Here is a 27,067-nt window from a genome sequence, read left to right as displayed (position 1 = left end):
TTTTGCGTTGCGTGATCGCGATGCGTAAGGTCGGCGGTTCGAATCAGGGTTGATAGTAGGTATTTCTTCCTGGCCTCTTCTCGTTGTTCTAGAGCTACATTTCGACGTATAGTCAGTAGATGTAGCAGTCCATATATCCTCCCGTATTGGGAGTGTCTCAAAAGCCACGAATTCGGGGTCGGAGAAAATGCCGGCATTTGCCGAAGTCCGGCAGACGCCGGTGCGCGAGCTTGGCAGTTGCTTCTCACGGTTGAACTTCTGTCCCTTTGTCTCGCCCGGGACCAAATAGGTGCCTTGCATTCTACATTGTAGTATATGCCTTGCCTATATATTACCTGGCGAGTATGCTGACACTCTATAGCAGCTTAGCTGCTCGCTTTTTGCTTACTTTTCCGTTTCTCTCAATTGAGCTCGACCTTGTCGTGGGCGAAGCTGCTATCTTTTGTTCCTTCAAGAAAGCTCCAATACTATAATGTTATCTGTAGTTGAGGACACCAAGGGGTATACCGGCAGATTATGTCCCATCACAAGGTGCTTGATGCTCTCATCTCCCACCCCGACTGTGGGTCTTTCAAGATGTTTTCTGGGATCATATTCCCTCGAGGCGTCCAGATACCATCTTATACAGGCTCCATTTTTGACATCGCACATTTAAGATGCTGCCAGAGAGCGTGGCGCAGGCCGAATGGACCGCGCACAGTCAAGTACAACCGTGAGAAGCAACTGCCAAGCTCGCGCACCGGCGTCTGCCGGACTTCGGCAAATGCCGGCATTTTCTCCGACCCCGAATTCGTGGCTTTTGAGACACTCCCAATACGGGAGGATATATGGACTGCTACATCTACTGACTATACGTCGAAATGTAGCTCTAGAACAACGAGAAGAGGCCAGGAAGAAATACCTACTATCAACCCTGATTCGAACCGCCGACCTTACGCATCGCGATCACGCAACGCAAAATCCGAAATCGAACCTGGTCCTTCCCGCCGACCGTAAGCCGCGCCCGAGGCCCGTGAGCGAGTATACGCCGTTTGCAGAATAGATTGCAGTCCCGTGCTGCGAGGTTTCCAGCACGTGGGTCCCGTCGCGTCGCCAGGGACCCATACGTGCAAGCCCAGAGCGTCGCTGGCCCGCGAGAGACGCGTCTGATTGATCTGCAACGGCCGCGTGCTCGAATTCTCGCAGCACGAGACTGCATTCTATTCTGCAAACGGCTGTACAGCTCATTGCCTGCCACTGCATACTGATCATCGCGATGTACACTGAAATTCATAGTTAGCGCACAACTTACTAGTAGCTACTCACGAGTCCCACAGCTGCTCCCCCTCCTGGCTCGCGACCATCGCTGGTGATCTCTCAGCGACGATGTCCAACTCCCCTACCTCGTCCACGTCTCAGGCTGTGGACCATCAACGTCTGCGCGGCCGGCTCGGGTTCTCATCTGTATTTCGTCGTCTATCGCACCGCACAACCCCTTCAACTTCCCAAGGCGTAACTGTGTCCTGCCCCTCTGCGTCAGTTGTCTCGCTCGCGTCGACAGCGGACAACAAGAGCGCGCGCCTTCCTATCGTCTCATACGCCTGTTCATCCACGCCGTCGATGGGCATGGCCTTAGGGAGCTCACCGCCTCTGACTCGCCCCCAGAATGTGACTCGCGAGGACGCGTTATCGAGTATCTGGGCCGAGGCGGTAGCCGAGTGCCAACACACGATAGGCGCCGACCTCCTTCAATCCGGCTTCGGTTCGCAAGAGGCAGTTGTCGCCTACATCAAACGCAGAGAGGAGGCGGAGGACGCGCTCCAGAAGGACCATTGGCACAAGATGCGCGCCCGCATTGTCCCGCTAGCCCGCGTTCTCGAGAAGCTGTGCGCCCCCATCGGCGACACACTTGGCTCAACGGCGAGTACTGGCGCGATGCCGAGCAGAGGCGGCGTGCTGATGCGTCCGATCACAGGCCTTCCCCCCAAGCAAGATCATCTTCTCTGCGGTGGGCTTGATCCTCAGCGTGTGTCCCTTTTCACGCATCCGACTGGATATATGTTCAAGTGGTACATGCATGCGTCAAAACCCACGAGGAACTCGCGCAGGTTGGGACCGCGCTCGACGAGATCAAGATGCACCTGCGGGTCGTCGAGGCCGTCGTCGGTTCGCAGCCCGGGGATCTGCTCCGTGACGCTTCCGTGAAGCTGCTCGCACAGATCGTGTCTGTGCTGGCCGCGATCGTGAAGGTGACGCGCGAGGGACGTCTCCGTGAGCGCCGAGTCTCCTCTTCATTCCTGCGCAGCTCATCGGTGACGGCGAACCGCAGGACTGTGGCTGCAGAGCCTCGTCGACGTGCGGCCACTGTCTTCTGCCCTCCAGGACCTCGGCCGGCTCGCTACCCGTCACCATGAAGCGATTGTGGGTGTCACGTTCGAGAAGGTGACGCAAGTGATGTCGAGCATCGCGGGTGGGCCCCTTCATCGAACAGGTGCCACCAGCTAAATACTACATAGAGGGAAAGGTCGCGCAAGATTGGGTCAACCAGCGCTTGCTTGACCTGCTGCAAGTCGCGCGCGAAGTTCAAGGCACGCTGCAAAACCTGTTGTTCCTATGGTTGTATACTGACTATCAGACAACAGACAACACCTCCTTGACAAACGAGGAAATAGCCGCCAATCGCGCCATCCTCCGTCGCGTAGAGCTTTTATTCTATCGGCAGGCAGAGGATCTCAGGGAGATCAAGGGTGGGCAGACCCGTTCATGTGCGCCAAATGATGCTCATAACTCCTCCCTCCAGCAATCGCCGAGTTCGACAAGGTCGCGCAGTGGCTTAAGTACCCGGACCCTTCGTTCAAGCTGAGCAGGCTGCTGGATGACCGCGCAGAGGGGACCGGCTCGTGGTTCCTCGATGGCGACGTGTTCAACGATTTTCGGCAAGGCAAAGCCAGATCCGTGCTACTCAGCGGGAAGGGTGAGTTCAGCATTGTTCTCGCGCATGTCATCTCATCGTACGCCAGCTGGTAGTGGGAAGAGCACAATGATGTACGTTGATGCATACCGCGCACACCTCTGCCTGTTTAACACGCACTGTTCCAGCGCTGCTGCCGCCCAAGCCCTCCAAGCATACTGCGCGTCTTCCGTCCCTGAGTCGCTTGTGATTATCCATCTGTTCGACGCGACTAATGGCGCTAGCGCGCAGGATCTACACTCGCTCCTCTCCGCGCTGCTGTACCAAGTCGCCCTCAAGAGCCCGACATGCGCATCCACGATCTCCGAGTCGCGCCAGAAGGCTGCAGAGAGCGGATATACGACAAAATTCGACAAAGAGCGTCTGCTCATGGGACTTCTCCGCTCCCTCTCGCAGTGTACATTCATTGTCATCGATGCATTGGACGAAGCGGACGAGGCCGATGTGCTTCCCTTCCTCGAGCGTCTGCGAGATATACCCACGGTCTCATTGCTTGCCTCTCGCCGCACCGTAACGGGTGCCGGCACATTCGACGTCGTGATCTCCATCGATGACAACGACACGGACGGCGATATCGGGACAGTACTCGACATTGCCATGTCCGCTGGAGGTGCGTTGGAGAGAATCAAAGACCGTGATGGAGTGCGGCAGACACTGCTGGCAGGCGCGGAGGGCAAGTCAGTCATTCTATACCGTTCCATCGCAAGCAATTGATTGCATGCGTCCTCAGTTTCCGTTGGACGGTGTTGGTCATTCAGGAGCTCAGGAGCATCGCCGGGATGCCTGGAAAGGTCCGCCAGCGCTTGAAGTCTCTTCCCGAATCATTGGAAGCGCTGTACAAGGCATGCCTGGATTCCATCTCTCCCGCCGACCGGGAGGACGTCCGGCGCTTGCTGCTATGGCTTGTCCGTTCAGTGGGGCCTCTATCGCTGGACGACTTCGCAGACCTGATGTCCTTTGATTACACCGAGGTCATGCCCGTCTACGATTTGTCACTGAGGCCCGAGCCCGAGGCCGTCGTTCAGATGGTGGGCTCGATGTTCATCTGTGTCAGTCAGAACTTCGTACGGCTCGCTCACGCTTCTGTTCGCGACTTTCTCCGCAACCTTGCACCGTCTTCGCCGTTCTACTCTTGTGACACGGACTATAGTCTCATGGCGCGCACTGGGCTTGCGTATATCGCCTTTGTCGCTAGCGGGGCGTACTGTCTGAACCCCCAGTCACAGTTGATTTGGACCTGGGTCCAGTATGTTGCTCTGGCAGGCGACGCTCTCTACGCCAGCCTCGAGCCGGACATCATCGCCACCCTGAGCAAGGCCAGCGCAGACGCTGGCGTGCGGGATACGCTGAATATTACCCTTCGTACTGCGGCGGAGACCGGGCATGATAGACTGACTGAGCTTCTCTTTGATTACGCGGGGGATGTGAATTCTTGCGACACCATCGACTGGACTGCACTCCATCTGGCGGCTTGGGGCGGACATCTCAGGATTGTTGCATCGCTCCTCGACAGAGGGGCCGCCATCGCGCCACGAACCGACATGCAGGGCACACCGCTGATGTTCGCAGCCCAGGAAGGGCACGAGGACGTTGTTCGCCTGCTCCTGGACCGGGGCGCACCTCTTGACGACAGCGACGCCGAAGGCTTCACCGCTCTCCATTTTGCAGTTCAAGGTGGCTATGTCACTGTCGCCAGCCTGCTCCTCGAACGAGGTGCCAACAGCACTGCGCAGACGAACCACAAAAGCACCCCTCTGATGATGGCTTCTGGGAGTGGACACGAAGAGATCACTCGCCTGCTCCTGAGTACATGTCATGGAGATCTCGAGGACAGAGATAACGACGGCGATACTGCCCTCCATGACACGGCCTTGCGAGGGCATGTGGGCGTCGTCCGCCTTCTCCTCGACGGAGGAGCCATCGTCGACGCTCTCAACGACGTGGGTCGCACACCTCTGCACTGGGCTGCCCGCGGTGGCCATGTAGATGTGATCGACCTCCTCGTCAGTCGAGGCGCAGCGCTGGAGGCTGTTGACGAGGACGGGTGGACCCCCTTATACCTTGCGGCCTACGGAGGCGAAGAGCGCGCCGTAGCGCGCCTGCTCGAGCTGGGCAGCGACCCGAAGATACGCGCGAAAGACGGCACTACGATCCTGGACGCTGTAGGCCAACACCCGCAGCTTTCGAAGGATGTCAAAAGGGACATGCGCATCCGCGAGTTACTCGGACGAGCCGGCTTGACAAAGGAAACAGGAAGGATCCCAATTGAATCGCTATGGACGAGGAAGCAAGCACAGAAGGCAGAAGAGAAGTCTTAAGGTGCGTTGCTAACCAGGACCAGCGCGAAAAGTGGCTAAGCATCAACGCAGAGGAACGATTGCACGACCTCAAGAGGGAAATTGCCCGGGCCAGACTGGTGACTGAAGTACTGATCAGGCATCGCCTAGGGGTCAGATACCACTAAGGCAAGGGAGACCACGTGCACATTGACCACATAGCGCTACGGGGTATGCTCGACGCTGCCCAGGCTTGTCTTCCGCCGGGTAGTACTACTATACCACGCTTCGAGCTCGTACCGAATCCCAGATGTGGTGAGCCTGAGCCCAACACGATCATGCCCCTCAGCCCAAAGCGGGTTACAAGCACGTCGAGCCCCACAACTCAAGCTGGAGCGCCCAACACTACCTCTCGTTAGATCTTATGGTATATGCAATGCTATGCGATTGTTGTATGAACATGGGCTATTACTCTATGTCAATGTAGGCTTGGAGAGAAGAAATGTTGATACACAAGCAAGTTGATAGTAGAAAGACGGCAACGCCCCCGACGCGGTCAGAAGATCGATTGTATACACAGCAATTCCATGTCAGTGTGTAGGCGACGGGGCTCTCGTCCGGCGATACGATAGACGTCGTTATATGACTATATACTCTGGCAGATCTCGCAGTTGAAGTGGATGCTCTCGCGGAAGAGCGCGGCTGGAGGAAACGTTAGTGAAAATAGAGGGTGAGCGCGACAGAAAACGTACGCAGAGCGATGAGCGCAACGAGGAAAGCCACCACCACGAGATATACCACGGTATACTTCATGACCTGAGACAGGTGAGCGAAGGTCGGTAGCCAGAGCAATCAAAGGAACTTACAATCCATCGCCGTTGCCGCTTCTGCTTAGTGGAGAACAGAGGTTGCCTAATCTGCTTCGAAGGGCGCAACCAGACTGCACGCGAGTCAGCAATCATCCGTGACCAACGACTACAAATCACTCACAAAGCATCGTCGAATGGATCGAGTTGAAGAACGGCAGCAGTAGCGGCACCGTCAAGATGATGAGCAACAGGTGCGCAAGCAGGAAGTCCGACGTCCACAGCGACATCTCCACGATCTTCACGATGAACTCGCGCGCCGGCTGGGACATGGCCGAGGTACCCAGCCCGCGTCCATACCATTTACCTGTCCACCACGCGCGGTTCGTCTCGTCGTGCTTGTACTCACGCGTCAGGAAGACGGCAATGAGGATCTTCTGGATCCCGCGCTGAACGGCAATAATGGCGATGACGCCGAGCACGGCGTGCGAGGCATCCCAGAGCTCGAGGAACCACTGAAGGCGGTGTTAGCAAAGCACTCGACCACAACAACGCGAAGGACGTACGAAGAACTCGAAGAACGTGAGCATGCCTATGAGCGCTAGACCATGCGCAAGTGCCGCCATGACTGAGCCGAACTTGACCCAGCCATCCATCATCGGGCCCAGGAAGAGCGACAGGAAGAACAGCGTGATGAGCACCGCCGCGTTCCACACAGTAGGGCCAACCGCGATGAGCAGAATGCGGACCAGCGGGCTCGGCGGCGCGTTGCCCTGCTCGTCAGGGAACGATTTGACGAACATGTACGCGACGATGAAGATGATGCACGCGCCGATGGGCCAAAGGATCTCCGAGAAGATGACGTTCCTCCACGGCGCACGCGGCACATCGCCCGACAGCTTCTCCGACGGGTGTCCCAGTTTCTTCTTCTTGTACCCAGTAATCGCGGTACGCGACAGACGGCAATATCCGTACCAGCTACTCGCCTTCGTCCGCGAGTTACCGCGCGACATCCAGCGCAAGAACTCCCGGTAGTCGATGATGAAGTCAGCGTACGAGAATTGATGCGGATTGAACATGAATGGCGCGATGCAGAGGGAGAGGACGGAGAACCAGAAGTAGATCAGGTGTGGGATCCAAATGGCCATCGTCGCGTACAGCAAGAGCAGCAGATTACGCATGCCCATGTAGATGCTCGGCGGCGCGAAACGCGAGTAGAGGATGTTGAAGGGTATCCGACTCGTCGCGAAACCGCGTCCTGTAGCGATGTAGCGCGCACCACCGAAACTCATGTTGTTCAAGAGCGCCTGCGAGTAGATTTGGGTGGAGAACACTTCGAAGATGGGCGACAGTGACAGGAAGTGCTTCCCGAGACGCAGCAACGCCTTTCCTGTTCCGCGTTCGCAAAGCTCTGTCGTACGAGTGAGCGATTGACAAATGGCACATGAGAAGTGAACATACCTTGCAAGAACAACGGCAAGAAGGCGATGAAGAACACCAAGAAGATGGAGATGATACTCCGGCGAATCCACTCGAAGACCGGGATGAGGTTGTAGCACCCAGCTTGTCCACTAAGAACCTGGCCATTGGAGTTGACCTTGCAGATGAACAGCTGCTTGTTCAATGTGCCCAGGTACAGCACTGCACATCCGTTAGACTGCTTGCTCGGCGGTCATGAGGGCCTGCACTTACGGGTGACCATGAAGACCTGGATGGAGTAGATGACCAGGATGTTGTTGACATGGAAACCAGCGTGCGCGTAGTAGAACGTCAAGAACCGGTCGATAGGCAATTGCGTGCCCAGATAGTAGTACTCGCGCGAGAGCAGCTGCTCGCCCATACCAGTACCGATCTTGGTCTGGAAGTTCAAGATCGTGCCGAATCCGAGATCACGACCTTTGCCGCACTGGTAGTACTCCATGTGCTTGATGCGCCCTCCGCGGGACACGGCGGTCATACCAGCGAAGATATCCTCGTTAAGATGCAAGCCCTTCTGCGCTTTTGACACGCCACCACGCGTCGTCATGAACGTCGCATTGAGGAAATCCGGGTGACCGTAATGCAGCTTGCCGCCGATCCACGCAAGCGCACGCGCCGTAATGGTACCGAACGTCTGTTCCTTGCCGGCAGCGATGTCACCGAGGATACCGATGTTCTCCGAGAAGATGTACTCGCGGGAACCCAGGATAGCGACGGGGCACTTGTTGAACTCCTTGTGGCCCCACTGCGCGTACGGGCTCTGGCTCGACACGGAGTATTCCTCAAACTCGCCCAGGACATTACGGATCTTGAGACACTCTTCCAGGTAATTGTCCTGGTTAGCGTCAATGACCTGAATGTACTCGCCGCGGTAGAAGACGATGGCGTGGTTCTGGTTATCCGACTTCCCGTCACCGAGGATGGGGTTACCGGGCAGCTCGATGCGGAACTTGGGCTTGCGGCGGCCCGTCTTCTCGTCCACCTCGGAGTGTCCGTCGATGAGTGTCGAAAACAACCGAACCTCGTCGCTCTTGCTGGGACCGGGCTCTTCATCGAGGTACGCGATCTGCAAATCCGGGTACGCGCGCAGAAGGAACTCGGCGTTCTCCTGCTCCTCCTTGTTGAACTTGGAGTACCGCTGCATCGAGATGACGAACTTGAACTTGCGGCGAGACATGCGCTCAAGCTCGCGTTCAAGACGTTCCGTGTTCCCACCGAAGGCATGAACGACATCCGGGTTCTCGACGCGATAGAGGAGCTTAATCGCCTTGGAGTAGTTCATCATACCGGAGACCGTGCGGTACAGCGTCTGTGCGCGCAGTGAGGCCCAGATACGCGTACGCAGGGTGTACTCTGGTGACGAGGTCTTGAACCCGATGCAATAGAACGGCAAGTCGTCCGTGCGCGCGCGCTTCTCGTCCTGGACGTCTCCCGACTCTTCCGCCAAGATCTTGGTGTCCTTGACGAAATTGTCCCATTCGACAGGGTGGAGCTGCTTGAGGTACTCCAGTAAGGTAACGCGGGTGTTCTGGTCCTCCTCGCGGATAATCTCGCGCAGACTGAGCAGAATCTTCTCGGAGTAATGGGGAACGAGCACGGTGAAGGTGGGCATGGCGTCGATCGGCAGAGGCTCCGGGAGCGCGGTCGTCAGCGATGAGGCAAAGAACGAGATGCGGCGCTCAGCCTCGCCACCAGGAGGGAAGAACAGGCCTGGCTTCGCAGTTCGCTGGCTGGTGAAGAACGGCGGTGCCCTGAGGGTGCGGCGGCCATCGGGACCATCAACCTGGTGGTAAAGCAAGCGCTGGACGTGCTCGATGGACAAGAGATGCTCCCGGTACATGGAGATGATGACCGCGTTCCAGATTTGTGAGACGAGCACCTGTACCACAATATGAGGGTGAATTCACCTGACCAGATTGAATTCAGCATACCTTGGGCTTATACTTGACCTCCATCTCGGCCGTCGCCAGCAGCTTTGCGTAAATACGCTTCGGCATGCGGGTGAAGATCTCGCTCCAGGGCGTCCAGATCGAGATACCAAGCTTGAACGCGCGCACCATCGAGAAGATCACCAGCCAGATGATGTACCACAGGTACGTGTCCAGGAAGAACAGTACCAGGTCCATCACGTACATGATTGCCAGCGCGAACGGGACCTGATTCGTGCACAGCTGGCTGCCGAAGATACGGTCGTTGCAGCCCTGTACCTTCGTACGCGCCATGACCGCGATCGGGCTGGAGAAGGAGGACGTCAAGAAGAAGTAAGACTCGACGTATTTGCAGCCAAAGACCAAAAGCCACAGCATGATACTCGCTACGCGAGATGACCGCTTCATGGACGGGTACGACGCTGTGAACGTCTGCGATGCCATGTGCTTTCTTGACTTGCCAGCCACACGGTCGCCGAACATGCGACCAGAAGGGATGGTAGCGAAAGCGAGGGTGGCGACGACGGAGATGAAGAACTGCACTATGGCCACGATGAGTGGTACTTGGCCGATGTCCGTGCGTCCGTCTATCATGGCGATATAGAATGTTGGGCCAGCAGTGAGCGCGAGGATGACCAGGAGGAAAATGAGCCGCGTGGTGAGGTGCGACGCATTGTTCCATGTCGTGGGGATGTAGGTGTACTCCGCGATAGTGGCAAGGATCATGATCATGGTGGACACAGCGCCTCCAAGGGCAGTCGCGGACCAGGTCATCTCAGGGGAGGGGTCGAGTTTGCCGTGCGGCGCGTAGACTCGTGGAGAGTTGAATGCCGTGTAGAAGAAGTACATCGAGACGTGGAGGATCCATATACGGTTGAAGTTGACCAGGAGATGGGCAGTAGAGCGCTTCTCAAAGTACGTCTTGAAGAAGACGCGGTTCCACTCGATCTTGGCGAACTTCATGAACCGCTGCGCCGGAGGTACATCTACAAGTCGTGTCTGGAAAGATGTGAGCGGACGAATTTTAACCGATAAGATCATACGCACGTTGTCCGACATGACGATCTTAGCCAAACCTTCCGGATACCAGAATAACTGGTTGACGTCGTCATAACCGATAATCTGGTCGTGGTCCTTCTCGCGCTTCACTTGCTTCCCATCAACGACTTCGTACGCCTGATCACGTAGGAAGCGATAGAGCGGCTTGATGACCGTCTGCAGGTACAGCCCTTCCGGCACGGGGTCCATCCGGTTCTGACACTCGGGACTTCTGTAGTAGTCGTCCGCGCACTTGAAGATGAAGCACAAGCACTCGGGCGCCAGACGGATGTTGCCTGCTTCACCCCAGCAGAGGAGGTAGAGCGCAATTTGCCGGAGGCGATCGTACTGGCTCATGTTGTTCATCGCGTTGCGCCAGCGGTTGAGTGCGCTGTCGAGCGACTTGGTCTTCGTAGCGCCCTTGATGGTCTTCAAGCGCTGGATACCGGGGTTATTGGTTTGCCCGACCGCGTCATCGAGGTTGAGCTGTGCGGCGAAATACCACTTCCGGTAATTGGCATGCTGGCCACCAATGTAGTCGGCGTGAAGCGTGAGCAGAGCTTGGTTGGGCGTCATGCGCGAGGCACGGGAATCGAGGAGGTGCATCATGAAGTCGAACTGGGTGACAGGTCAATTGTGCTGTTCCCGCGGTCGAGTGGGCTGCTTATTCACGCACCGTATTCCGCATGGAGTCGCGCTGGAAGCCAAACTTTTGGGTGAGGTCGAGGAAGATGTCCTCAATCTCCTCCGTGGACATGGGAATCTGGCGTTCGACCGACCAAGCGGGATACGGCTCATTAGAGCCGATACCCGGGTCTGCGAAGGGCGATATGCTGGGCACGCTGGCGCGCGAGTCAATTGAGGGCGCGTAGGAGCGGTCGCCGTCGAAGCTGCCTGCATGGTATGTGAATCGACGATCGAGGAAGTACGGTAGCGACGTGCGCACCGTTTCTGTCGCTGTAACCGGCACTGCCGGCGAGCCTGGTTGTGCTGCCATAGGTCTGGCTCATGTCCGCGTCCGAGTCGTAAGGCCGAGGGCCGGGCCCCGGGAAACCTGGCTGCTGGCCATAGGGACCTCTGTTGGGCGGGGGATTGTCGAATGGATTCCTGCCATATCCTGGGCCGGACATGGCGTGCGTCGAAGAGTAGAGTAAAAGACGGTCTAGGGAGAGCTAAAGAGCGACGAGAAGAAAGGGCTGATGATCGTCAGAAACAACAGGTTCTCGCGAACACCGGGTCGGTCGCCAGCGAAAGAACGGCCTTGAGGGACGGGAACAAGGAGCGGATGTGACCGCTCGTTGCCGTGACCATCAGTCACAGGTGGCGCGTCACTTTCCCGCCGTTGCTGTTGCGCCAGCCAACCACGGGCGACCTTCGGTCGTCTTGGGCACAAGAATTCGGACAGAAAAATCATATTTTGCCCGAGATAGGCCAGCTTTGTTGTGCATCTCAGAGCGCCTCTTTGCCGTTCGCCTGACGATTTTCTTCACCACGTTCCGGCAAAAGTACGTACGCGCCGTCAAAAGAATATGCTTTCCCGCAGCAGCCATCTCCTTCTGGCAGTCCTTGTTCCAGGATATACACGCCGTACGTACTCGAATTATGTTATTACTGCACCACGCTGCCGCTGCAACTCCGTACACATTACCCGTCCCTCCTCGTCGCGCCGATCCCAGCTGCAGGAGATGCAGCGAATAACTAGGCACCTGGCGCGCTGCGCAGCCTGTGTTGAACAGCGCCCTTCTCCCGGCGCATGTCCAGGGAGCCATCTGATGAAGACGGCGGGCGTATCAAAGCAGGTCGTTGAGACCCTCTACTGTTCTATTGCTCATCTAGAACAGACCGACAACCTTGCCAGTCTGCGGGTCAAGTCCAACCTCCCAGAAGCCTGCAAACGATCAGTCTCAAGTCAGAGCTGCCAAGTGATCAACCTTACCTGGACGCGTTCCAAGGCCCGGCATGGTCTGCATGTCGCCGAGGAGCGGGTACAGGAAGCCAGCACCAGCGGACAAGCGCACGGCCCGGATGGGCACAGTAAAGCCCGTCGGCACACCCTTCAGCTTCGGGTCGTGCGAGAATGAGTACTGCGTCTTCGCCATGCAAACTGAAATGTATGTCAATACTTCTTCCTTGTACTCCTGCAATTGCGCCACTCACTGGGAAGTCCGCTGTATCCCTGCCTCGAGTAGGTGTCCACCTGCTTCTGCGCAAGCTCGCTGAGCTCAATGCCATCCGCGCCATAGATCTCCTTGCAGATCGTCTCAATCTTCTTCTCGATCGGCTGGTCCAAATCGTAGAGGAACTTGAACTGCGACTCGCCCTCGCACGTCTCGATGACCGCCTCCGCCAGCGCGCGCGCACCCTTGCCGCCCTCCGCCCAGTGGTTGCTCACTACAGCCGCGTCCGCGCCCGCCTTTAGCGCCTCCTCCCGCACGAGCTCCAGCTCCGCCGGCGTGTCCGACGCAAACTGGTTGATCGCAACGATAACCTTAATCCCGAACTTGCGCGAGTTCTCGATGTGCTTCGCGAGGTTCTTGCAGCCCTCCTTGAGCGTGACCAGATCCTCCTTGGTGTAGGTGTCCGCGAGCGGCTTGCCCGGGGAAACGTCGGGCCCGCCGCCGTGCATCTTGAGCGCGCGGGTGGTGGCGACGATGACGGTTGCGTCCGGCTTGAGGCCGCTGACCCTGCACTTGATGTTGCAGAACTTCTCCATGCCCATGTCCGCGCCGAAGCCGCCCTCGGTCAGGACGTAGCCAACGCGCGACGCCTCATCCCCCTCCTCCGTGCCGGCGAGCTTGAGCGCGACCTGGTCGGCGAGGATGGACGAATTGCCGTGCGCGATGTTCGCGAAGGGGCCGGCGTGCACGAAGACGGGCGTACCCTGGAGCGTCTGCATCAAGTTCGGCTTGATGGCGTCCTTGAGCAGGACAGCGAGAGCACCGGAAACTCCAATGTCGTCAGCGGTGACGGGCTCGCCCTGCTTGCTCGTCGCGACGACCATCTTGCCGAGGCGCTCGCGCATGTCCTGCAAACCGGTCGTGAGGGCAAGGACAGCCATGCACTCGGACGCGACAGCAATGTCGAACGCCGCCTCGCGCGAGTGGCCCTGCTCGGTCGCAGCAAGACCGATCTGAATCTTGCGCAAGTACCGGTCATTGGTGTCGAGGACGCGATTCCAGGTGATCGTGTCCTTGTCTACATCGAGGCGCGCGAAGCGAGTGATCTCCTCAGGCGTCAGGTCGTTCGGGTCCGTCTTGTTGATCCCCAATTTCTCCAAGCGCTTGAACATCAGCGGCGCGAACTCGCGCTTGCCCTTCTTCGCAGGCACGAGGCGGCTGTAGAGCGCCTTGTCTGATTGAGTGGCCTCGTGGAAGATGCGAGCGTCGAGCGCAGCAGCAAGCAAGTTGTTTGCCGCGGTGACAGCATGGATATCACCCGTCAAGTGCAAGTTGAACTATCAAAGGATGAGCACAAACACGTACTACATCAGGCAGCACCCTTACCTCGTCCATGGGAATGACCTGGCTGTAACCGCCGCCAGCTGCACCCCCCTTGATGCCGAATGTAGGACCCTGACTGGGCTGGCGCACGCAAGCGAACGCAGGGCGGCCGAGCTCTGCTCCCAGAGCCTGCGCAAGACCGATCGTCGTAGTAGACTTGCCCTCACCCAACGGCGTCGGGGTAATGCTATTAACAATACTCAATGACAGGACGCAACAGGAAATACTTCGAAGACATACCCTGCAATCACAATGTATTTCCCGTTCTTGCGGTGCGCAAGACGCTCCAGGACGGAGAGGTCGACCTTCGCCTTGTACTGCCCGTAGCTCTCGAGCTCGCTCGGCAGAAGACCAATCTCCTCCGCGAGCTGCGTGACCGGCTTCGGCGTTTGCGCCATCGAGATCTCGACGTCAGTAGGGACCTTCTCCAGCACATTCAACTTGAGTGGCTTGAGCTTGCGCGAGCGAGCCTTCTCCCAGAGGCGCTCAGCGGCACGGTAGGTGTTGTCCATGAGCATAGCGACGGTCATCGGGCCTACGCCTCCGGGTACGGGGGTGATATACGAAGCGACCTTGGCTGCTTCGGCGTACTCAACGTCGCCGACCATACGCTGGCCGGACTTCTTCGAGGCGTCGGGAATGTAGTTGATGCCAACATCGATGACGACGGCGCCTGGCTTGATCCAAGATCCCTTCACCCATTCAGCCTTGCCGATCGCAGAGACGACGATGTCGGCGTTCCGGACCTGCAGAAGGGATGAGGAAGGTATTCCGTGACTTGACCATGTAACGTACGACCGACTCGATGTTCTTCGTACGACTATGACATTGCGTGACCGTGGCGTCCTTGTTCCTGAGCATCGAGGCTACTGGGCTGCCGACAATATCGCTACGTCCTAGTACGACCGCATTGGTGCCGGCTATCTCGACACCCGTGCTCTCAAGGAGGCGGATGACAGCAGAGGGCGTGCACGGGGCAAAGAGGGGGTTGGAATCGCGCGAGGAAAGGTGACCGATGTTGTATGCGTGGAACCTGTTCGTCGTCAGATGGACCGAGCAGTACGCACAGATCACATACCCATCCACGTCTTTCTCTGGGCTGATCGCCTCCGTCACGGTGCGTTCACCAGATGCACCGACATGGGGACCAAGGGGGAGCTGGACCAGAATACCGCTGACGCCTTCATCGGCGTTCAGACGCTGCACGACGTCGACAACCTCCTCAGTCGTCGCCTCCTCGGGTAGTGTGACATGCTTGAACGCGATGCCGACCTCCTGGGCGGCCTTGCTCTTCATGCGCACGTACACGACCGAGTCCGGACGCGTACCAGCCTGCACGATGGCAAGCTGAGGCGTAAACCGGGGGAAGCGCGCGCGCATCGATGCGATCTTGCCCGCCACATCCTCGCGCACCGACCTGGACGCGTTCAGAGGGGGGATCGCGTATCGTACGCGGACACTCACTTCGCGATGGCAGTACCGTCAATAATCTTTGCTGCACTCGCGTCCGTCGCCATCCTGCGCGTAAAGGTCGAGAGGGAGCGGACAAAGGGCCGCCATTGTCCGAGAGACATATGATCGGCGCAGTTTGTCGGCGTTTGACTAGACGCTCCGGTGAGAGATAAGATGGGCGCAGCGGCGAGATAAGGAAGGGAACAAGGCGTGGGCGGTTGCTCGTGTTTGTCCTGCTTTTATGGCCGACAAATTTACCGCCCCAGTCCTGCAAAACTTGACTCGAGTGAGCGCAGTTCTTCCGCCATTCCTGCCAGGAAACGCACTGAAGTTGGGTCCGTCGGCCGACGCGCGGATAATTCGGATGGAGGCAATGAGTGCTGAACCTCTTCTAAGCCGCCTGACCAGAGCTATTGAGCAAAGGTTACATTGCTGGGACACATGGGACAGACCTGTTGCATGCCTGCGTTTACTGTTGCAGAATGACAGAGACGGTCGCAGCTTTGTCGACGGTGGACGCGCGCGGCACGCCACCGGAGGTTGTCGTGCCGCGCCGATCACACGGAGTCTGCCGGCCGGCTTGGTGTTTGTCGTTTCCCATATGTTCGACTTGTCCTCGACCATGACTTCGGAGGGCCACTCGCCTTCTGCCGTGCCACCATCTCTTCCTGGCCTCGAAACTTGGCTGATGACGACAGACAACAGCCATTTGCATGTTGTTGTGTGTCAAATGGGGCACCACCTGCGCTGTGCCGTGGCTGGCCAGCTTATGCATGGTTCTAATGCACATGACCGCCTCGTGCCCAGTGTATGATTCATATCTGTGTAGCTATATAACAGCGATGTCCTCTGCGGTGGCACGCCAGTCGTCTTTTGCCTCCCATTTCCATCATGCTCTTCGGTCTCTCCCCCTTCTCCATTGCTACTCGCACAGGACTCGACCTTGCGATCAACCTGAAGACTGGCCTGTTTCGCGAGGACTTCATTCTGACCCCTGCATTTGCTAGATCGCGAACATACGCAAGAGTCCTCCGCCACCTCGACCCAGCCTTGATCCCCGATCACGACGGCCCCTTCACGAACGACGAGTGGGATCGCATATTCAGGGGAATCGACGCCGCTTGCTCGTTGGCGGACCTCATGCGCGTCGTCCGTGACAATACCGACCCGAAAGTGCGCACCAAGTACACGAACGAGCTGATTCCCCGTGTCTGGCCGTGGCTGCGCTTTCTGTTCGACTACACGAAGACACCGCGCAGCGCCGATCGGGACCTCGTCACCGTCGCCAAACAGCGCCACGGATGGGATATCTATCTGGGCCGGTGCTCGCAAGAAGGCGTCCTCATGTTCATCGACCTCCTCCTGTACGTGTTATCCTCCTTTCCCGAGGGTCGCGCCGCCATGAGAGCTCAGGGCGACTGGGCGGAGATCATATACGACATGTGGAGGATCTCGACGACAACGACATACAAGAATTGCGACCCCGACATCCTGCTCTCTATCTCTCTCGAAAGCGTGATCGGTACCATCGTCTCCACTCATGAAGATATGCGCCCCGACTTTCAGGCAGAGGTCCTCGCCAGGGGGCTCGCGACCGGTCGCCACTTCGCAAGACGCCTACAGGACCTGATCGACGCGCCCCAGTCCGTGCACAAGTTCGAAGAGATCGCCATGTTCATTCAAATCGTCGTGTGGTCCGCGTACCACGAGGGTGTGCGTCCTCTGTTCCGCCCCTTGCTCTTCGTGATGCCGCTGGCCATGACCGCCATCGACCTGCCTGACGCTTCAACACCTTCCCTCCGGCTTCGCTGCATGGACGGCTACGACATGCGTGATCGCTTCACTGGGCACTGTGTCACCGTCTTCAACTATCTGCGCGTCAACGTTGAGGGCAAGCGTGATATCGTCAAGCTCATGAGGTCGCCCCTCCTCCGTGCCATGTACAGGACCTTGATACGCTTTCCAGGGGGCCCGGCCTCTGGGAACATCGCAAACGCGTTAGAATATTTCGTCAAACCAGCGTTGATATTCCCCTCGGTCATCAAAGCAGTCGTGCAGACCGCTGAACGCGACAAGCTAAACTTGAATGTCACGGGCATTCGCGGGTTCGAGAGCTGGAATGTCATGGGAGCTCTCGTTCGCGAACGCAGTGACATGCTGACTAGCGTAACAAAATCGTTAGAAGAAAGGCACTGCTGCCACAACAAAAAGGTGCGTTTTCGTTCGTGATTCGACGCAGGATTCTGCTGACGACGCCGCTCAGTGCGATCAGGAATACACAGAGTTGAAGCGCTGCCCTTGCGGCGATGCCTTCTATTGCTCAACAGCGTGCCAACGAGCGCATAGGTACGAACACAGATTGTTCTGTCAGCCTAGTACGTCCCTCCTTCCTTCCTCTCCAATGCACTCCATACTAAGTCCTCTCTCCTAGTTGTCCTGGGCCCCGCAGCCATTAGCCTATTCGACCCCTCTCCCGTCGGCCCGTCAGTTGCCTTGCCCACCGACGTATTCGACCGCCACTCCGACTGGTATTTCATCCGGCATATCTCCCAGGAGGACGCCCGAAGAACCTTGGACCAAAAGGGCTCCGCCCGCCTCGCCGCCGTCGACTACACCGGATACAACAATCGTAAACGAGTGACGTGGAAGGACTTGAAACTTGACATCAAGTACCCCGACTGCCTGAATGACTGGCTGACGACCGTCATCGCTGTCGGTGGTCGAGATATCGTCATGCATTTTGGTGCTGTCGGGCGGTGCTCGGACCGTGTCATGGCGACGATGGAGAAAGCGAAATCCGAACATGGCACTGCTTGATGCAGTAAGATAAGTCATTCTACGCATGGTGTATGGAGCACGGTCTGAAGGCAGCCTTTCTTCGGAACGTGGCGCCACGACCGTGCCTACTCCTATGCCACTTATGTACATATGTATAAGCCAGCCAAATATGTGTATATGTGAACCTACGTTCAACCTATAGATTTTAATGCGACAGCTGTCAGCCCGCCTCGCAGCGCGCGAGTTTTCATCGGGAACCTGCATACTACGCGGGGAGGAAGAAACGGATGCATTTTCGAACATGATAGCAGCATAGATGAAGCGTTGCTGAATGCCTGAAAGCGAGATAGGTTTTGTTGTAAGTTGGAGTTCTGGTAACATGGGTCCGTACGACTCGGTGTCGACTGACCTCGATTGGTCGGCGCTACACACTGGCAAGCACGTATCCTTAGACTCTGTGCCTCTGTGCAGCTTGTACCGGCATCCTTCTCGAGAAAATTTCCCTTTTCTCCAGAGTAGTACCGTCATCATGCTTCCACTCGAAACGGAAGAGCGGCCACTCAGAACCCTAGGCATCTGAGCTCGAAGCCGAACATCCTATCCCGTGACTGTGTGCATGGACATCACGCGCCCCTTCCCGGACCGCCACATTCCCATCCACGCCCACCATACAGCCGTTTGCAGAATAGAATGCAGTCCCGTGCCGCGAGATTTCGAGCACGTGGGTCCCGTCGCGTCGCCAGGGACCCATACGTGCAGGCCCAGAGCGTCGCTGGCCCGCGAGAGATGCGTTTGATTGGTCTACAACGGCCGCGTGCTCGAAATCTCGCGACACGGGACTGCATTCTATTCTGCAAACGGCTGTATCGCGCCGAATTCGAACCCGACATAGCCGGTATGGTCCCCTGGGTGAATTCCTCACTTCTACGTTGGCTAGTGCAGTCACCAGAGAGCATATATAGGTGCTGAACCTCTTTGCTGCATCCCACTCCTACCCGCGCATCCGGCCTCCTGCTTTTGTTGCCAACTCTCGTTTTCTGGGCGGCAGGACGGAACGACACGCCCACAACGCAGCCTTCAGATCCAGTCGAACTTGTTCGCGACAACGCTCGTTCTGTACGATGTCCTCTGCTCCTGAAGGCGTTCGTGTCGAGGTGCACGGCCCTATCGCGACCATCACGCTGAACCGGCCTGCCTCACTCAATGCGCTTCAGCCTGAAGGTAAGCATCGCGACATTTTTCATCCTCGTAGGAGAACCGAAGTGCTCACACCTCTAATCACGTAAAGACTACGATCTCTTCGCCACCAGCTTGCGCGAGATCGACGCGCGCGAGGATGTGCTGGTGACGGTGTGGCAGGGTTAGCATGCCCTTTTCGCGGTTTGTTGCTGTCTTTGACCTGCTTCTTGTCCTCAGCTACGGGCAACTACTTCTGCACGTAGGCCAATCCATACGGTGTTCTCTCGTGAGTACTCATCTAACACCATTCTCCTCAGTGGGACGAACTTCAAACGCGAGCGGCCATGGGACGCCTCTGTCTACGCGGACACCCCAAACAGCGTTCGCCAGAATCTGCTGAAGGGAGTAGCGGCCACGACGCTCGACTGCTCGCAGGCCGTACGTCGGAGGACATCTATGAAATCTCGGGTGGCTGACGTGCCGCTTTCGTACCAGCTCTACAAGCATAGCAAGATACTCGTTGCGGCTGTCAACGGACCGGTTATGGGTTGGTCTTAGACTATGTATTATGTAGCGAGGAGGCTTCAACGCATGCATTAGGCATCGCGGCAGCCATGCTTGGTCACTTCGACTTCATCTACGCGCTTCCAAATGCGTGGCTGTCTGTGCCATTCACTTTCCTCGGTGAGTGGATTTATCCTGCATATGCTTTTGCATTCTGACGCCCTCCATCAGGAATCATCGCCGAAGCTGGCTCGAGCATTACGTTTGCCAACAGGAGTAGGTCGTTCGCTCCAAAAATTCGACCATGACATTCACTCTTTGCAGTGGGCGTCGCGAAGGCGAATGAGGTGCTCCTCTGGGGCAGGAAGAAGGGCGCTGACGAGCTGCTTACGTGCGGGTTCTACAAGTGAGCCGTCCTTACCCCCGTCTATCGCTTTACTGACCTTCTTCAGCGAGATCTTCCCCCCTCAAAGCACCGAAGAATTCCACGCTTCTGTCCGCAAGAGGATCGAGTTCGAGCTCGACGGCCTGGACCGCACCGCACTCCTTGGGGTCAAGCGCTTGCTCAAGGACGCCCAGAACGAGAAGAACAACTTTGATGCAGCGAACATGCGGGAGGCTTATGGTGAGTAGGAGTGTTTTGTGGCGAGCCTTGTGACTGATGTCGAGTGTTAGCTCAAGCAGAGCGATTTGCGAGTGGGACACCCACTGCGCGGTTTGAGATGATTGCCAAGAAGGAACTACGACACAAGCTATGATTTGGGCGGAGGAGCGTATAGTTTATTCTGGATCGTTCGTCGAAATTCAAGTTCACGTTGGGGCGTTCGCCGAGCTGCTGTGGATTAGCCTGACACATGGTGGCGGGGATTTAGGCTAACTCTGAAGCTGTACTTCCACCACCATTCGCCTGTAAGTAGACCACCATCTGCCCAAGCTCTGCCCATCCTCTGCGCTGGGCTATAAGGGCTTCGCTGTGATTGGTCGCCACCAAGTCGAACACTCCCACGCGAGATCTTCAGAAGTCATCGCGATGACATCAGCGCGGCAGGCGTGTCCTTATTCTTCTCTTTATGGCAACGATCATGGACTGGCTGAGCCAGAGGGGTAGAATGCTTAGGCAGCGTCGAATGACCCCTCCCATCTATGCTCCGTACTCTCACTCGCAGTCTCAGCCCACTTCTCATCCCGCATAAGCAGGTCCGTCAGCCTCGATGCCCACCGCCGTATATAAGGCACTGATCGTCGGTCTCTCGCTCCTCGTACTCCTGCTCGCATACCAGACCCCGCTTGTATCGAACAAGTCATTCTTCAGTACGAGTCTATCGAGAAACATGGCCGCTGCGCAGAAGTCAAGATCGGTGGTGAAGAAGGTGTACGCGGTGGAGACGCCTGAGGTGTGTACTTGCTCTATACACAAAGTTATATACTGACTTGCGGCCCCAGGGCGAAGGCGCGCTCGTCCGTCGCAGCATCGGCTCGATGAGCCTCCGCAACCTCTCCCCCTTCCTCATGCTTGACCACTTCCACATCTCCAAAGGAGGGGTACGTCTTACCAGTTTAGCTACGATCGACTCAGCTCATATACTCTACTACCAGTTCCCCGACCACCCCCATCGCGGGCAGGCCACGGTCACCTACATGCTCCAGGGGACTAGCAATCACGAAGACTCGGCAGGACATGCAGGAACGTTGAGGCAAGGAGGTGTCCAGTGGATGACCGCCGGTCGTGGAATCATGCACGCGGAGATGCCAGTGCTCAAGAGTGCGTCCTTCTATCTGGAGTCTCTTTGGCGTGAACTCTAACCTGCGTTGCAGAGGGCGAGCCCGAACCCGACGGCCTCCAACTCTGGATCGACCTGCCCAAGCAGTACAAGATGATGGTGCGCCTTACCACCCTTCTTGCCCCTCTTCTTGCCCTCTCACCCTCTTTCAGGAACCCAACTATCAAGAGCTAGACCCCGAATCGTGCGCCTTTCCTCACTCCCTTTTTCGGCTGTTCACCCGACGCGGCGTCCCCAGGATCCCCACAGCGTACCCCGAAGGCAAGGACGGGCCAACGCAGATCAAGGTCATCAGCGGGAAGAGCTACGGCGTCGAATCACCTGTGAAGCCCTACGGCGGCTGCTGGTACTTCCATGTTATCATGAACAAGAAGGGCTCGTCGATCTTCCAGGACATCCGTGAGTGATGCGTCTACTTGTAAGCTCCATACAGAGCTAATCGTCACCAAAGCTGCCGGCTGGACGGCGTTCATCTATCGTAAGTGCTGTCGAGCGCCCTGCGAGAGCAAGTATGCTGATTCCAAACAGTGTTCAAGGGCGCTGTGACCGTCGGCGACGATACAACACCCAGCGAGAAGTACCACACTCTCGTGCTCGACAGCGGGAAGGACGGCGAGACCGGCGTCTCCATCACGAGCGCCGAGGATGGCACGGAGTTCGTCATTGTGCGTAATTCGTCTCTTCCCCGGTCTCTTTCAGGTGCTGATTGTCGCGCGCCAGGTCGCCGGCGAACCCCTCGACCAGCCCGTCGTCCAGTACGGCCCGTTCGTCATGACCTCGCGTGAGGAGATTCAGAAGACGTTCCTTGACTGTAAGCATCGCGGTTTCACTCCTCGATTGAGTTGTCACCAAATTCATCTCAGACCAAATGGGCATCAACGGCTTCGAGGGCGCAAGGGAGTGGAAGTCGAAGATTGGTGGACGTTGAGCTTGGTATTGTCTGGTGTGGAGGTCGGTATTCGCAAGATATTATACTACGACAAGTGTATCTTTGGCCATGGGTTCGTGTGTACCAGCACGGGCCCTTCTAATCTATGGAGCGTTCACTTTTTATCACTTGAAAGGATTCGGATGCAGTGAAATTGTGGCATCCTGTTCAACTCGATGGTAGGCGAAGTCTGTGACACGATTCACGTGCTGTTACGCGACGCGCCGCGGCCCACAGACCGATGTCAATGTCGTTCCTTCCAGCTTGAGCCATCATCTGTCCTGCTCCGCTTTACGTCTACGCAACGGCTTCAGTTATGGCGAACGCGCCAACGCCTAACGGACGTCCCCAAGTCTCGCCGCTGCTCCTCGCTGAGGCTCTTGGCTTTGTGCCACAACTCATCCTCGACGATATTACCAACGTCGGCAACGACTGTATCGGACAAAGTCTCCTCGGTATCGAGCAGTTTCTGAAGACGGAATGGGCTGAGAAAGCGGGGGACGATCCTGAGATGCTGGAGGACCGCATGCAAGAAGTCGAACATGGCTTGCATCAGTGCCAGACGCTGCTGGAACACTACACGGATATTGCCTTCGACTCTTTCGAGGCATGGTGTCTACGCAACATCTTCGCTGTCCCTCCTGGTCTTCCATACGTTCTCCCCCACCAAGAGGGACTCGATCTGACGACGACGCCGGAGCAGGAGCAGGAGTTGCTAGACGAGATCAACGCGCTTCGAGAGCAGTTAGCCAACGTGTGTTGTCATTCTGTGTCGACCCGCCCGTTCTCACCTTTATGCAGGAGAAGAAGATCAGCCGACTGGCCCAGCGCGCCATCCGTATAACAACAGCTGAAAGGCGAGAGGCGGAGAAGGACCTCCAGCGCGTCTCGATCGTCAATCGCGACGACCTGAAGGATCTCAAGCGCGTCCCAGAGAAGGTTGTAGAGCTGCAACAGGCCATTGCAGAGCTGCCGGAGACCGAACCTGCGCCTGCGCTGGCCGCGCCCCCTGTGCATCGCCCATGGGAAGCGGATCGGGACAGCTATGTTGCGTGGGTGACATCGCAGCTTGTCGCGCGTGCCGCCATTGGCGCACCCACAACCTCCTCGAGCACTTCCCAGCCCCCAAGTCAAGACCCGGCAGAAACAGACTTCATGGAGAGACTATTGGAGACGCTGAACGGGCCCCAGTAGTTGTCCGTTAGCGACGACATTTGTACTTGTTAGTGTATGGTTGTACCTTTTTAGCCAAATGCTATTGGACTGACAGGGGCCTCCTCAGCGAAGCATATATTCCCGTGTGATGTCAGGCGTGGGCGGTTCGCCTCTTGACCTCGTACCACGACGATCTCTAGCCCCCGCTCATTCTATCGCCCATTCTTCTAGCCCGCCATGTCTGCCCAGCCGTCGTCTTCTGGCCCACTCGCCCTTTCTGTGAGCTCAACTGCTGCGACTTCCGCTTTTTCTGACGCATACAGTCGCCTTTCCTTGTCTCTGACGACCTTGCCTGCCCGCCGCCCGTCAAGATCAAGCAAGGTCCCTTCATGTCTGCACAGGACGCCCTCGATGATTCTCCCCTCCTCTCTCTACGCGAGCCTCTGCCTGTCTCGGACGATATCGCACCCGATGCTGCAATCCAGATCATCCGCAATCTCGAGCAAGACATCGACGAACTCGTGACCTCCTACAACGGTATCACCTTCGAACTTGAAGCTACGCGCAACGCCCTCGAGACTGAACGTGCCGACCGCGAGGCGACCGACTCTGGATTGGAGTTCCCGTCTAGCGCGACCGTCTCCAACTTGACATATGAACGTCAGCTCCGTGACGACCTTTTGGAATCGATGAAGCAGCTACGTGCGCAGAATAACATGCTCGCCGACGATCTTGCTCTCCAGAACGACAAGTGCGTCGCGCTAGAGCGAGAGCTCGCCGCCGAAAGGGCCGATCGCCAACGTCTCGCCGTTCAGCTTCAGCATACTTCGGACAAGAATCGCCACTCGGACGGTTCTCTCTATGCGCTCTCGATACAGAACACGCTACACTTGCGCGACGCCGTGGCTATCACTCTCCAGCGTCACAATCTGCTGGAAGCTCAGCATGTCGCGACTCTCAACCAACTCGCTGCGACGCGTGTTGCTCTGGCCGAGGCAGAGCAGCAGGTGTCGACCCTGCAGAGGAATATGACGACTTGCGTAGACGCGTCCTCGACCGCGCTTGCCGTTGAGCGCAATCTCAGGCTCGAAATGGAAGCTCGCGCGGATCGGGCCAAGAAGGAGAATGAGGAGCTTCGCGTACGCGAACGTCTCATGGCGGAAGAGGTTCACGAACTCAGGTTCTCCTCACCCGCTCGCGCTGCTCCGCAGTCTACTCCGCCCGCTGCTGAGAACCATCCTGACCGACGATTGAGGCAACTGGTGCTCCGGGTACGCCATGTTGATGCTCTTCCCGACTTTTATTGACTTATCCCCAGAGACTGAGCACGCAGATGCAGCCTGACTATGCCGACGCGTCCTTCGGTAGTCCTATGTTCGATCACGGCACGCCGTCATCCTGCAACACGACCATGGCCGTCGCTACGCCGTCTCCGACGACGCAGAGGCATAGCGTGTCGGTCTACCGGGACTCGCCCATGTTGTCGGACGCCGTCTTCAAGCCACACTCCGTCATGGTAAGTGGTTGATATCGTCGATCCGCACTATACTCATCACGAGTAGAAGAACATCATGAACGTTGAACGCAAGGGCCAGGGTCAGAAGAAGCGGTGGAGTACGCAGGGGAAGGAGAACAGAGAGTATGTTGTTGATTTTCTTGACTGCCGTTGGCGTATAAACTCATTGTGTTCTAATATAGTCCGTCGAAGATGGTTGCTTAAAGGGTGGACTGGGCTATCGAGGAATCACGGAGGAAGAAGAGAAGACGAGTAACTAGATGACACCAACGGTTCCGGCACCATACACAGTCCTATTCACGAACGCACAAAGCGCAATGTTTGCCTACATTCAGACCTTGCTCTCACTCAGTCCCAGTCAGCGTCGGTGCGGAGTGGAGTCGCAGTGATCGTGAGTTCAAGGCGGTCGACGATGTCTTGATGAAGCAGAAGGGAGCAGACTTTCGGGGTCATGAACGCGGCGAATGCAGCGCGCATCCATTGTTAAATAGATAAATAGTGACATGAGGTGATCATGGCGTTCATCGTTGATTCCACCAAACGAATGAGCGAGGCCCTGGTTTCATCGCCTACTTAGAGTAAGTTCCGTCGCCTACTTGGAGCAGATCTTGCGGCCATAGCCGTCGAGGATGCAGTCTGCAAAGCGTCGTTAGCTATGGTGCCAAGTCAAAGAACCGTAAAGATACTCACGACCAGAGACGACGACCTCGTCGAAGGCGACGGACTCCTTCCACTTGCACGAGTCGCCGACGTTGTAGTCGCAGTTGTTGGGGCAGCCGCAGGCCATGTCTGGGTGGGAGTGAGCACATCTGACCTAATACCCTATCATTGGGAGAGACACACAAGGGTCAGCAGCGATAGCGGCGACCTGAGTGGCACCGAAGAGGAGGGCGACGGTGGCGAAGAGGGATGCGACGGAGAACTGCATTATGCCGGCGGGTGTGTGTTTGTGCGGTAGAGTGCAAGTAGTGAGACTGAGCGACGATGGCCGAAGCAGGCGTAAAAACGAAGGGTGGTCGTTGGAGGGTGGAAAGAACGGATGAAGGTGAGGTTGGCTGATGAGGATGGAGGGCAAAGATGGGTGGCTCTTATACCTCTTCGGAAGAGGATGGGGCGCCTCTGTGTGTAATCAGACTTGGACGCTTGTGTGGCGAGGCTGAGGCGTCGTTGTGGCCGCAAATTCCCTCTCAGGACTCTTTGCGGGCAACTGCTGCGCGCACCATGACCTTGGGCGACGAGGCGACGTCCATATGCGAACAAGACAGGTTTCGCTTGAGGTTGGCGTCGGCCAACCTGAACATGATACGCGCCTGCTTCGGAGTCGGGGTCCGGTGGGTAGTCCCGATGAAGGGCGTGTACGCGGTTGCGCTCGTCCATGGGAGAGTCTACAGTCGTAGAGTGCTTCGTGGTATTCATGCCAGCGTATATGCAGAGGTTACAAGGGACAAACATGTAGAGCAGTGGCGCCTCAGGCCCGTATACGACTTTCACCAAACCGTGAAGGACTTCGGCTGTTCGTCCAGTCGAATACAGCCAGAGTGAAGGAGACGGCCGCAACTTGGACAAGCCGGAAAGGATACTCTTTTCTTCCAGATAAACGTCCGGAGAGCCTCCTCCGGACTCGACGAGCATAAGGAGGAGGGGCCAACCGTCGATCCATCAGAGTTGCCCGCGCAGGTTGACAAGGAGCAGGCCGAAAGCGTAGTCTCGGACATGTTCGATGGATGGGCGGCAGGCAAGGCAGACGGTCGGAAGCAAAAGCACGCCCACAAAGGCCCGATGTCCGTAGCATGCCCA

At 57.1% G+C, this 27,067-nt stretch overlaps 12 protein-coding genes across 12 annotated transcripts; 9 read left to right on the top strand and 3 right to left on the bottom strand.

Annotated features, from left to right (window-relative positions):
- Positions 1-516: 516 nt before the first annotated feature.
- On the top strand, positions 517-3,901 carry SCHCODRAFT_02674819 (uncharacterized protein; the record flags this gene model as incomplete). Its single annotated transcript, XM_003034874.1, has 11 exons — positions 517-992; positions 1,317-1,443; positions 1,645-2,005; positions 2,047-2,250; positions 2,309-2,449; positions 2,496-2,744; positions 2,780-2,953; positions 3,000-3,024; positions 3,079-3,627; positions 3,681-3,855; positions 3,896-3,901. The coding sequence occupies 11 exons, from the start codon at positions 517-519 to the stop codon at positions 3,899-3,901; spliced, it is 2,487 nt and encodes an 828-aa protein (XP_003034920.1).
- Positions 3,902-4,317: 416 nt separating this feature from the next.
- Positions 4,318-4,665, top strand: SCHCODRAFT_02461636 (ankyrin repeat protein; the record flags this gene model as incomplete). The annotated part of the gene is made up of 1 exon (XM_050342619.1): positions 4,318-4,665. A coding segment is annotated over one exon (348 nt), but the record flags the coding sequence as incomplete, so codon positions are not given.
- A 72-nt stretch (positions 4,666-4,737) lies between these two features.
- On the top strand, positions 4,738-5,253 carry SCHCODRAFT_01071152 (ankyrin; the record flags this gene model as incomplete). The annotated part of the gene is made up of 1 exon (XM_050340974.1): positions 4,738-5,253. A coding segment is annotated over one exon (516 nt), but the record flags the coding sequence as incomplete, so codon positions are not given.
- A 505-nt stretch (positions 5,254-5,758) lies between these two features.
- On the bottom strand, positions 5,759-11,768 carry SCHCODRAFT_02035630 (glycosyltransferase family 48 protein). The gene is made up of 11 exons (XM_003035712.2): positions 11,424-11,768; positions 11,154-11,371; positions 10,487-11,095; positions 9,443-10,438; positions 7,725-9,390; positions 7,494-7,673; positions 6,599-7,443; positions 6,217-6,547; positions 6,093-6,166; positions 5,979-6,042; positions 5,759-5,928 (listed from the first exon to the last, which is right to left on the bottom strand). Exons 1-11 carry the CDS (start codon positions 11,605-11,607, stop codon positions 5,873-5,875), a joined length of 5,223 nt encoding a protein of 1,740 aa, XP_003035758.1. The 5' UTR covers positions 11,608-11,768; the 3' UTR covers positions 5,759-5,872.
- Positions 11,769-11,986: 218 nt separating this feature from the next.
- SCHCODRAFT_02607767 (FTHFS-domain-containing protein) lies at positions 11,987-15,629 on the bottom strand. The gene is made up of 8 exons (XM_003035713.2): positions 15,442-15,629; positions 15,056-15,394; positions 14,773-15,010; positions 14,218-14,723; positions 13,981-14,164; positions 12,635-13,931; positions 12,414-12,581; positions 11,987-12,365 (listed from the first exon to the last, which is right to left on the bottom strand). Exons 1-8 carry the CDS (start codon positions 15,549-15,551, stop codon positions 12,310-12,312), a joined length of 2,898 nt encoding a protein of 965 aa, XP_003035759.1. The 5' UTR covers positions 15,552-15,629; the 3' UTR covers positions 11,987-12,309.
- Positions 12,007-12,270, top strand: SCHCODRAFT_02463044 (uncharacterized protein; the record flags this gene model as incomplete). Its single annotated transcript, XM_050342629.1, has 1 exon — positions 12,007-12,270. A coding segment is annotated over one exon (264 nt), but the record flags the coding sequence as incomplete, so codon positions are not given.
- A 552-nt stretch (positions 15,630-16,181) lies between the features above and the next one.
- On the top strand, positions 16,182-18,436 carry SCHCODRAFT_02562919 (uncharacterized protein). The gene is made up of 3 exons (XM_003034875.3): positions 16,182-17,640; positions 17,693-17,804; positions 17,861-18,436. The coding sequence occupies exons 1-3, from the start codon at positions 16,321-16,323 to the stop codon at positions 18,244-18,246; spliced, it is 1,818 nt and encodes a 605-aa protein (XP_003034921.1). The 5' UTR covers positions 16,182-16,320; the 3' UTR covers positions 18,247-18,436.
- A 655-nt stretch (positions 18,437-19,091) lies between these two features.
- Positions 19,092-20,831, top strand: SCHCODRAFT_02607760 (ClpP/crotonase). Its single transcript, XM_003034876.2, has 10 exons — positions 19,092-19,428; positions 19,496-19,567; positions 19,624-19,645; positions 19,704-19,824; positions 19,882-19,933; positions 19,987-20,070; positions 20,122-20,166; positions 20,215-20,296; positions 20,343-20,515; positions 20,566-20,831. The coding sequence occupies exons 1-10, from the start codon at positions 19,329-19,331 to the stop codon at positions 20,646-20,648; spliced, it is 834 nt and encodes a 277-aa protein (XP_003034922.1). The 5' UTR covers positions 19,092-19,328; the 3' UTR covers positions 20,649-20,831.
- A 133-nt stretch (positions 20,832-20,964) lies between these two features.
- SCHCODRAFT_02607757 (uncharacterized protein) lies at positions 20,965-22,716 on the top strand. The gene is made up of 11 exons (XM_003034877.2): positions 20,965-21,087; positions 21,171-21,284; positions 21,334-21,432; positions 21,487-21,652; positions 21,706-21,770; positions 21,824-21,855; positions 21,910-22,070; positions 22,123-22,149; positions 22,200-22,336; positions 22,392-22,482; positions 22,535-22,716. Exons 2-11 carry the CDS (start codon positions 21,222-21,224, stop codon positions 22,597-22,599), a joined length of 906 nt encoding a protein of 301 aa, XP_003034923.1. The 5' UTR covers positions 20,965-21,087; positions 21,171-21,221; the 3' UTR covers positions 22,600-22,716.
- Positions 22,717-22,867: 151 nt separating this feature from the next.
- SCHCODRAFT_02607751 (uncharacterized protein) lies at positions 22,868-24,031 on the top strand. The gene is made up of 3 exons (XM_003034878.2): positions 22,868-23,353; positions 23,401-23,827; positions 23,882-24,031. Exons 1-2 carry the CDS (start codon positions 22,916-22,918, stop codon positions 23,791-23,793), a joined length of 831 nt encoding a protein of 276 aa, XP_003034924.1. The 5' UTR covers positions 22,868-22,915; the 3' UTR covers positions 23,794-23,827; positions 23,882-24,031.
- SCHCODRAFT_02607749 (uncharacterized protein) lies at positions 23,888-25,821 on the top strand. The gene is made up of 5 exons (XM_003034879.2): positions 23,888-24,033; positions 24,078-25,025; positions 25,073-25,270; positions 25,317-25,393; positions 25,453-25,821. Exons 1-5 carry the CDS (start codon positions 23,992-23,994, stop codon positions 25,472-25,474), a joined length of 1,287 nt encoding a protein of 428 aa, XP_003034925.1. The 5' UTR covers positions 23,888-23,991; the 3' UTR covers positions 25,475-25,821.
- A 41-nt stretch (positions 25,822-25,862) lies between these two features.
- Positions 25,863-26,990, bottom strand: SCHCODRAFT_02562902 (uncharacterized protein; the record flags this gene model as incomplete). The annotated part of the gene is made up of 4 exons (XM_003035714.3): positions 26,491-26,990; positions 26,114-26,389; positions 25,961-26,059; positions 25,863-25,906 (listed from the first exon to the last, which is right to left on the bottom strand). The coding sequence occupies exons 1-4, from the start codon at positions 26,900-26,902 to the stop codon at positions 25,863-25,865; spliced, it is 831 nt and encodes a 276-aa protein (XP_003035760.1). The 5' UTR covers positions 26,903-26,990.
- Positions 26,991-27,067: the final 77 nt, after the last annotated feature.

This window comes from Schizophyllum commune, assembly GCF_000143185.2.
Source record: "Schizophyllum commune H4-8 unplaced genomic scaffold SCHCOscaffold_1, whole genome shotgun sequence".
NCBI lineage: Eukaryota > Fungi > Basidiomycota > Agaricomycetes > Agaricales > Schizophyllaceae > Schizophyllum > Schizophyllum commune.
Note: the sequence above shows the minus strand (reverse complement) of the source record. Positions and strands in the feature narration are given on the sequence as shown.

Bases quoted from the DNA above. Each gene is read 5' to 3' on its own strand.
- SCHCODRAFT_02035630 (XM_003035712.2), bottom strand. From the start codon at position 11,607: ATGTCCGGCCCAGGATATGGCAGGAATCCATTCGACAATCCCCCGCCC. The intron at 10,439-10,486 runs GTGCGTATGATC...ACATCTTTCCAG, and splicing joins AGATCGTCATGTCGGACAAC to ACACGACTTGTAGATGTACC. The intron at 6,043-6,092 runs GTAAGTTCCTTT...CACCTGTCTCAG, and splicing joins AGCGGCAACGGCGATGGATT to GTCATGAAGTATACCGTGGT.
- SCHCODRAFT_02607767 (XM_003035713.2), bottom strand. From the start codon at position 15,551: ATGTCTCTCGGACAATGGCGGCCCTTTGTCCGCTCCCTCTCGACCTTT. The intron at 15,395-15,441 runs GTGAGTGTCCGC...GAACGCGTCCAG, and splicing joins GACGGTACTGCCATCGCGAA to GTCGGTGCGCGAGGATGTGG. The intron at 15,011-15,055 runs GTATGTGATCTG...GACGACGAACAG, and splicing joins CCAGAGAAAGACGTGGATGG to GTTCCACGCATACAACATCG.
- SCHCODRAFT_02562919 (XM_003034875.3), top strand. From the start codon at position 16,321: ATGCTCTTCGGTCTCTCCCCCTTCTCCATTGCTACTCGCACAGGACTC. The intron at 17,641-17,692 runs GTGCGTTTTCGT...GACGCCGCTCAG, and splicing joins ACTGCTGCCACAACAAAAAG to TGCGATCAGGAATACACAGA. The intron at 17,805-17,860 runs GTACGTCCCTCC...CCTCTCTCCTAG, and splicing joins CAGATTGTTCTGTCAGCCTA to TTGTCCTGGGCCCCGCAGCC.
- SCHCODRAFT_02607760 (XM_003034876.2), top strand. From the start codon at position 19,329: ATGTCCTCTGCTCCTGAAGGCGTTCGTGTCGAGGTGCACGGCCCTATC. The intron at 20,167-20,214 runs GTAGGTCGTTCG...CACTCTTTGCAG, and splicing joins CATTACGTTTGCCAACAGGA to TGGGCGTCGCGAAGGCGAAT. The intron at 20,516-20,565 runs GTGAGTAGGAGT...GTCGAGTGTTAG, and splicing joins GAACATGCGGGAGGCTTATG to CTCAAGCAGAGCGATTTGCG.
- SCHCODRAFT_02607757 (XM_003034877.2), top strand. From the start codon at position 21,222: ATGGCCGCTGCGCAGAAGTCAAGATCGGTGGTGAAGAAGGTGTACGCG. The intron at 21,653-21,705 runs GTGCGTCCTTCT...CCTGCGTTGCAG, and splicing joins GGAGATGCCAGTGCTCAAGA to AGGGCGAGCCCGAACCCGAC. The intron at 22,483-22,534 runs GTAAGCATCGCG...AATTCATCTCAG, and splicing joins TCAGAAGACGTTCCTTGACT to ACCAAATGGGCATCAACGGC.
- SCHCODRAFT_02607751 (XM_003034878.2), top strand. From the start codon at position 22,916: ATGGCGAACGCGCCAACGCCTAACGGACGTCCCCAAGTCTCGCCGCTG. The intron at 23,354-23,400 runs GTGTGTTGTCAT...ACCTTTATGCAG, and splicing joins TTCGAGAGCAGTTAGCCAAC to GAGAAGAAGATCAGCCGACT.
- SCHCODRAFT_02607749 (XM_003034879.2), top strand. From the start codon at position 23,992: ATGTCTGCCCAGCCGTCGTCTTCTGGCCCACTCGCCCTTTCT. The intron at 24,034-24,077 runs GTGAGCTCAACT...TGACGCATACAG, and splicing joins CTGGCCCACTCGCCCTTTCT to TCGCCTTTCCTTGTCTCTGA. The intron at 25,394-25,452 runs GTATGTTGTTGA...GTTCTAATATAG, and splicing joins CAGGGGAAGGAGAACAGAGA to TCCGTCGAAGATGGTTGCTT.